Genomic DNA, 8,756 nt, shown 5'->3' with positions numbered 1-8,756 from the left:
TTAATTTTTGCAAAGGGGGGCACATTTAAATTTCTTACACACTTGTTATTTCATATGTTGGCCAGAGGGGGAGCACTTTTAAAACCGACACACAGTCCATTTGAACATTCCCTTCTTAAATAGATAGTACTTTATTGATCTATCTATTTATCTAACAACTTTAGAGTGATTTGGTTATCTTTGTTATTTACTTGAAGTTATTACAGTATGTCTCAATATAGATTTTTTTAAAATTAATTTTGGCCAAAGGCAGCACATTTAGATTTCTTACCCACACTTGTTATTTCATATGTTGGCCAGAGGGGGAGCACTTTTAAAATCGACACACAGTCCATCTTAAAAATCCCTCCTTAGATAGATAGTACTTTATTGATCTATCTATTTATCTAACAACCTTAGAGTGATTTGGTTATCTTCATTATTTACTTCAAGTTATTACATTATGTCTCTATATGATTTTTTTTTTTATATAATTTTGGCCAAGGGCTTCACGGTGGGAGAGGGGTTAGTGCGTCTGCCTCACAATTCGAAGGTCCTGAGTAGTCAGGGTTCAATCCCGGGCTCAGGATCTTTCTGTGTGGAGTTTGCATGTCCTCCCCGTGAATGCGTGGGTTCCCTCCGGGTACTCCGGCTTCCTCCCACTTCCAAACACATGCACCTGGGGATAAGTTGATTGGCAACACTAAAATTGGCCCTACTGTGTGAATGTGAGTGTGAATGTTGTCTATCTGTGTTGGCCAGGCGATGAGGTGGCGACTTGTCCAGGGTGTACACGCCTTCCGCCCGATTGTAGCTGAGATAGGCACCAGCGCCCCCTCGCGACCCCAAAGGGAATAAGCGGTAGAAATGGATGGAAGGATGGAATTTTGGCAAAGGAAGCACATTTAAATTTCTTACCCACACTTGTTATTTCATATGTTGGCCAGAAGGGGAGCACTTTTAAAACCAACACACAGCCCATTTTAAAAATCCCTCCTTAGATAGATAGATACTAACAACTTTAGGGTGATTTGGTTAGATAGGGCAGTGGTTCTCAACATTTTTTTCAGTGATGTACCCCCTGTGAACATTTTTTTTAATTCAAGTACCCCCTAATCAGAGCAAGGCATTTTTAGTTGAAAAAAAGAGATAAAAAAGTAAAATACAGCACTATATCATCAGTTTCTGATTTATTAAATGGCATAACAGTGCAAAATATTGCTCATTTGTAGTGGTCTTTCTTGAACTATTTGGAAAAAAATATATAAAAATAACCAAAAACTTGTTGAAAAATAAACAAGTGATTCAATTATAAATAAAAATGTCTACACAAAGAAGTAATCATCAACTTAAAGTGCCCTCTTTGGAGATTGTAATAGAGATCCATCTGGATTCATGAACTTCATTCCAAACATTTCTTCACAAAAAAGAAATCTTTAACATCAATATTTATGGAACATGTCCACAAAAAATCTAGCCGTCAACACTGAATTTTGCATTGTTGTATTTTTTTTTCACAGTTTATGAACTTACATTCATATTTTGTTGAATTATTATTCAATAAATATATTTATAAAGGATTTTTTAATTGTTGCTATTTTTAGAATATTTCTTTAAAATCTCACGTACCCCTTGGCATACCTTCAAGAAGTGGTTCTCAAATGGGGGTACACGTACCCCTGGGGGTACTTGAAGGTATACCAAGGGGTACGTGAGATTTTCTAAAAATATTCTAAAAATAGCAACAATTCAAAAATCCTTTATAAATATATTTATTCAATAATACTTCAACAAAATATGAATGTAAGTTCATAAACTGTGAAAAGAAAGGCAACAATCCAGTATTCAGTGTTGACAGCTAGATTTTTTGTGGACATGTTCCATAAATATTGATGTTAAAGATTTATTTTTTTGTGAAGAAATGTTTAGAATGAAGTTCATGAATCCAGATGGATCTCTATCACAATCCCCAAAGAGGGCTCTTTAAATTGATGATTACTTTTATGTGTAAACATTTTTATTTATAATTGAATCACTTTTTTATTTTTCAATTTTTTGTTATTTTTACATCTTTTTTTCCAAATAGTTCAAGAAAGACCCCTACAAATGAGCAATATTTTCCACTGTTATACAATTTAATAAATCAGAAACTGATGACATAGTGCTGTATTTTACTTCTTTATCTCTTTTTTTCAACCAAAAATGCTTTGCTCTGATTAGGGGGTACTTGAATTTAAAAATGTTCACAGGGGGTACAACACTGAAAAAAAGGTTGAGAACCACTGCCTTCAATTACCCCCATTTGAGAACCGCTGAGATAGGGTACTGGATGACGTCACTGGTCTATTTGAAATAACGCTGTGAAACGCTGGGCCCCTGTTTAGGAAATAAAAAAATATTTCCTGGGGCTTGGACGGGTAGATGACTTATTATCTTTTATTGATGTTGTTGTTAATATTTATTTACATTTACGTCTCCCAACCTTGAGCTCCACACACACGCCCATCCCCTGACAGCTTGCAGTTACACATTCCTACCAGAGGGCGTCGCTGGTGCAACACAACAGTCGCTAAAGACGTAAGCGTGTGAGCTTGAGCGTGTTTACCGTGTGCGTGTGTGGAGTGGATGTATGGTGACCGTGGACCCAGAGAAAGATCACCCAGAGACGGACTAAGACATCTTGCTTTTTGTTTTTTTCGTCCGCGCCATGTGTGCGGCCTACAAATGCGTGCTTCTCCCCCCGCCGGAACCGTCTGACGGCCCTTACGGTGCGGGCAAAATGAGGGACTAGTCGGCGGCGGCGAGGCTCGTCCGTAAAGCGAACGTTTCGTCGGAACCGCGAGTGGGCAACACGGCTGCCTGCCACCGAGGAGAAGGAGACAGGGAAAATGTCGGGGAAAATCGAGAGCAAGCAAGGTGAGTCCTGCCCCGGCTCGGAACGCCGAGTAACGGTACTTCGCTCGCCCCCACATCCTGGGGGTCCTGGCTGGCGTACACACTCATTGTTGAGTCGGGCCTCCCGGTTGAGCTTTTTCGACCCTCACCTCTCAGGGTCGTGGCGCCTTCGGGTGCACCGCGGAGGAGCTCGACCTCCTCCGGGCTTTTTTTTTTTTAAATTTGGAGTTAAAAATAACTGCTTTTCTCCTCCAGCCTTGACACCAACAATGCTAATATTTTCGCTGTAGCTTTAGCACCGACCAGGCTGCTCCACCGGCATCTTCGCGCTCTGCCCCTGCTAGCGAACTAAGCGTGTTTGAATGGCGTCCAAGCAATTCTCTTTCACTTTTCACCAAGAAACGGAAGAAATTTTGAAGATAAAAGTCATTGCTTTCACTTTGCTCCGGGCTTAGAAACGCTCCCGAGCTAACGGTTAGCATTTTCAGTTTCCAGTGGCCACAAGCTGTTAGCCGCGCCGTTAGCCAGTGTGCTGCACTATATATTATTGTCTCTTTTTCTTTCTTATGCATATTGTGTTGTTCCGTGTGAGACATGAAGCAAAGGTCTACGGAGACCGGGTGGTGGTCTCTCTGCTTTGCTTTGGGCAGGAAACTTTACACACATCAGCTACTTTTTGCATCTAAACAGCTGTCTTCTTGACTGAGGACACAAACACACTTTCTTGTAGTTGTTACTTTCTTGAGACCTCCGAAAAATGCCTTCCTCTTTAAGCCCACCCTTTCTAGATAAATATTTGTATTCACAACATTAATAATATATACATTCCATGCAAATTTATAAAAACTTGTTGTGGAAAATGAGTTGGATTTTCCCCAGAAAAACTTAGAATTTTGGCGGTATTATATTAAGTCGTAATTTTACTCAAAGCAAATCAGAATTTTACAGGGAAAACTGAACGTTTGTGCAATATTCTGATAAAAGTTGTAATTTTACTCGACCAAAGTCACCATTTTATAAGAAAACTTTAAAATGTTGTCAATATTATAATAAAAGTTGTGATTTCACTCAACGCAAGTCTGGCTAATCGGACATTTGACTTGGCCAAATTGTGACAAAGGTCATTACTTTGCTCAAAAAATGTCACTGTTTTACAAGAACAACTAAAAAATTGGCAATTCTGTGATAAAAGTCAGAATTTCTTATGACAAATGTCACCATTTTGCTTTAAAAAGTAATAATTTTACATAATAAAGTAATAATTTTATGAGAAAATATTGCAATATTACAGAAACTGAAAGAATATGAGAGAGTTCCTAATTTTATAAGAAAAAAGTCAACACATTGTGACAAAATGGTTTTAGTTAAAAAAAATGATTTTTTTTGGGGGGGGGGAATGGTTTTTACTCTTTTTTTATTTACTTAAAGTTATTACAGTATGTCTCTATATACATTTGATTTTTTTAATTTAACTTTGGGCAAAGGGGGCACATTACAATTTCTTACACACACTTGTTATTTCATATGTTGGGCAGAAGGGGAACACTTTTAAAACCGACCCACTGTCCATTTGTAAAATCCCTCCTTTTTGGGACCACCATAAATTTGGTGGTCCAAAGGCGTGTTTGAATGGCGTCAAAGCACTTCACTTTCACTTTTCACCAAGAAACAGAAGAAATTTTGAAGATAAAAGTCATTGCTTTCACTTTGCTCCGGGCTTAGAAACGCTCCCGAGCTAACGGTTAGCATTTTCAGTTTCCAGTGGCCACAAGCTGTTAGCCGCGCCGTTAGCCAGTGTGCTGCACTAAATATTATTGTCTCTTTTTCTTACTTATGCATATTGTGTTGTTCCGTGTGAGACATGAAGCAAAGGTCTACGGAGACCGGGTGGTGGTCTCTCTGCTTTGCTTTGGTCAGGAAACTTTACACACATCCGCTACCTTTTGCATCCAAACAGCTGTCTTCTTGACTGAGGACACAAACACACTTTCTTGTAGTTGTTACCTTCTTGAGACCTCCGAAAAATGCCTTCCTCTTTAAGCCCACCCTTTCTAGATAAATACATATTAGTATTCACACCATTAATAATATATACATTCCATGCAGATTTATAAAAGCTTGTTGTGGAAAATGAGTTGGATTTTCCCCAGAAAAACTTAGAATTTTGGCGGTATTATATTAAGTCGTAATTTTACTCAACGCAAATCAGAATTTTACAGGGAAAAGTGAACGTTTGTGCAATATTCCGATAAAAGTTGTAATTTTACTCGACAAAAGTCACCATTTTATAAGAAAACTTTAAAATGTTGGCAATGTTATAATAAAAGTCGTGATTTTACTCAACGCAAGTCTGACTAATCGGACATTTGACTTGGCGAAATTGTGACAAAGGTCATCACTTTGCTCAAAAAATGTCACTGTTTCACAAGAACAACTAAAAAATTGGCAATACTGTGATAAAAGTCAGAATTTCTTATGACAAATGTCACCATTTTGCATTAAAAAGTAATAATTTCACATATTAAAATAATAATTTTACGAGAAAATATTGCAATATTACAGAAACTGAAAGAATATGAGAGAGTTCCTAATTTTATTTTAAAAAGTCAACACATTGTGACAATATGGTTTTAGTTAAAAATAATTTGATTTTTTGGGAGGGGGAATTGGTTTTTAATCTTTTTTATTTACTTCAAGTTATTACAGTATGTCTTTATATACATTTTATTTTCTTAATTTAACTTTGGGCAAAGGGGGCACATTACAATTTCTTACACACACTTGTTATTTCATATGTTGGCCAGAGGGGGAACACTTTTAAAAGCGACCCACTGTCCATTTGTAAAATCCCTCCTTTTTGGGACTGCCATAAATTTGGTGGTCCTAAGGCGTGTTTCAATGGCGTCCAAGCACTTCTCTTTCACTTTTCACCAAGAAACGGAAGAAATTTTGAAGATAAAAGTCATTGCTTTCACTTTGCTCCGGGCTTAGAAACGCTCCCGAGCTAACGGTTAGCATTTCCATTTTCCAGTGGCCACAAGCTGTTAGCCGCGCCGTTAGCCAGTGTGCTGCACTAAATATTATTGTCTCTTTTTTTTTCTTATGCATATTGTGTTGTTCCGTGTGAGACATGAAGCAAAGGTCTACGGAGACCGGGTGGTGGTCTCTCTGCTTTGCTTTGGTCAGGAAACTTTACACACATCAGCTACTTTTTGCATCCAAACAGCTGTCTTCTTGACTGAGGACACAAACACTCTTTCTTGTAGTTGTTATCTTCTTGAGACCTCCAAAAATGCCTGCCTCTCTAGGTCCACCCTTTCTAGATATATAAAGATTTGTATTCACAACATTAACAATATATACATACCATGCAAATTTATAAAAGCTTGTTGTGGAAAATGAGTTGGATTTTCCCCAGAAAAACTTAGAATTTTGGCGGTATTGTATTAAGTCGTAATTTTACTCAACGCAAGTCAGAATTTTACAGGGAAAATTCAACGTTTTGTGCAATATTCCGGTAAAAGTTGTAATTTACCCGACAAAAGTCACCATTTTATAAGAAAACTTTAAAATGTTGGCAATGTTATAATAAAAGTCGTAATTTTACTCAACGCAAGTCTGACTAATCGGACATTTGACTTGGCAAAATTGTGACAAAGGTCATCACTTTGCTCAAAAAATGTCACTATTTTACAAGAACAACTAAAAAATGGGCAATACTGTGATAAAAGTCAGAATTTCTTATGACAAATGTCACCATTTTGCATTAAAAGTAATAATTTTACATAATAAAGTAATAATTTTACGAGAAAATATTGCAATATTACAGAAACTGAAAGACTATGAGAAAGTTCCTAATTTTATAAGAAAAAAGTCGACACATTGTGACAAAATGGTTTTAGTAAAAAAAAAAAAAAAAAATTTTTTTTGGGTATTGGTTTTTAATCTTTATTATTTACTTCACGTTATTACAGTATGTCTCTATATACATTTTATTTTTCTAATTTAACTTTGGGCAAAGGGGGCAGATTACAATTTCTTACACACACTTGTTATTTCATATGTTGTTTAGAGGGGGAGCACTTTTAAAACCGACCCACTGTACATTTGTAAAATCCCTCCTCTTTGAGACCACCATAAATTTGGTGTTCCAAAGGCGTGTTTGAATGGCGTCCAAGCACTTCACTTTCACTTTTCACCAAGAAACGTAAGAAATGTTGAAGATAAAAGTCATTGCTTTCACTTTGCTCCGGACTTAGAAACACTCCCCAGCTAACGGTTTGCATTCCAGTTGCCAGTTAGCCGCACCGTTAGCCAGTGTGCTGCATTAAATATTATTGTCTCTTTTTCTTTCTTATGCATATTGTGTTGTTCCGTGTGAGACATGAAGCAAAGGTCTACGGAGACCGTGTGGTGGTCCCTCTGCTTTGCTTTGGTCAGGAAACTTTACACACATCCGCTGGTTTTTGCATCCAAACAGCTGTCTACTTGACTGAGGACACAAACACACTTTCTTGTAGTTGTTACCTTCTTCAGACCTCTGGAATTTTACTCAACAACAGTCGCAATTTTACAAGATAAGCCTAAAAGTTTGGCAATTTTATGAAAATAGTCGTAATTTTACTCAACAAAAGTCACAATTTTATAAAAAAAACTAATATTTTGGCAATATTCTAATAATATTTGGAATTTTACTTTGCAAAATTTTGACAAAAGTCAACTTTTCACCTGGCAAGTTTTTTCGGGGATGACCAAGGAAGTCCTTCGTTAGCTGCCGTCTTACTGTATCATATATTGCTGCCTTTGCACCTGTTGTTTACTTTTGTATGCACATTAAAGCAACAAAAAATCCTGACTTTGAAGCAATGTTCACACACTCTAGTATTTGGCTCTCTATTAGATGCAATGGTTTTCCGTATTGAGACCATGTTTTAATTCCTAACTTGTTCACCGGTCCTCATTATGGAAGGTACTTTTCCTTGTTGATGTCTCAAGAAGGGTAGAAATACAAGAACACACACACACACTGTGTCATCCCAACCACAACGCGTGGAAACTTCCGATTGTCTTGCTGATGACTTTTACACATTCACATCCAGAGAGTGTCATCAGCGTTTATCAGCTTCCTCAGGCATCCGTGTTAGGTCATTTTGGCCCTATGCCTCCCTGTTACCCAAATATGTCTCCCCAGTGAAAGAGCCACAGTTTCACTAACAGACTTTTTGTTACTATTGCAGCCTTTTTTGGCAGGGAACTTTTGTAAGGATGAGCGGGTGTTAACAGAAATCACTGATCTGTTTAGGCTTATAGACCCTGCAGAGAGGGGTTAAACCACCACAGAAGGAGATTACTTGACTAATTCCCAGTGGAATTAGAAGAAAGTGCAAAAAAAAAAAAAGTTTTGACTAAGTTAGGAAAAGTGTGCATCAAGGGGGAACTGCACTTATATTGTCGTTTACAATCATTATCAGGGTATCCGCAGGGTCTTAAAAAGTCTACAAAAAAGTCTTAAATCCAATAATTTTGAATTTAAGGCCTTAAAATGTATAAAATCTCATAAAAGGCTCTTAAATACGATTTTGACTGGTGTTAAAAATTTATTGGCGTTGCTTTTATTTAAATCGTGCATAAACTTCAGTCTCGCTTTGAAATGTTTAGACTTTTGAAGACGTTGTAACGTAACAATATACTCGGTGGCTGTGTGGTTAGAGCAGTGGTTCTCATCCTTTTTTTAGTGATGTACCCCCTGTGAACATTTTTTTAAGTCAAGTACTCCCTAATCAGAGCAAAGCATTTTTGGTTGAAAAAAAGAGATAGAGGTAAAATACAGCACTATGTCATCAGTTTCTGATTTATTAAATTGTATAACAGTGCAAAATATT

The 8,756-nt window shown here is 37.2% G+C and overlaps 1 protein-coding gene across 1 annotated transcript in view; it reads left to right on the top strand.

Moving 5' to 3' along the window:
• The first annotated feature begins 2,519 nt into the window (after positions 1-2,519).
• rapgef1b (Rap guanine nucleotide exchange factor (GEF) 1b) overlaps positions 2,520-8,756 on the top strand; it is a 145,355-nt gene continuing 139,118 nt past the window's right edge. The window contains exon 1 of the mRNA XM_061908220.1: positions 2,520-2,895. Within this exon, the coding sequence (XP_061764204.1) occupies positions 2,868-2,895 (28 nt within the window). The 5' untranslated portion in view covers positions 2,520-2,867. The remainder of the gene's footprint in view (positions 2,896-8,756) is intronic.

The sequence above is a fragment of the Nerophis ophidion genome, linkage group LG08 (assembly GCF_033978795.1).
Source record: "Nerophis ophidion isolate RoL-2023_Sa linkage group LG08, RoL_Noph_v1.0, whole genome shotgun sequence".
NCBI lineage: Eukaryota > Metazoa > Chordata > Actinopteri > Syngnathiformes > Syngnathidae > Nerophis > Nerophis ophidion.
Note: the sequence above shows the minus strand (reverse complement) of the source record. Positions and strands in the feature narration are given on the sequence as shown.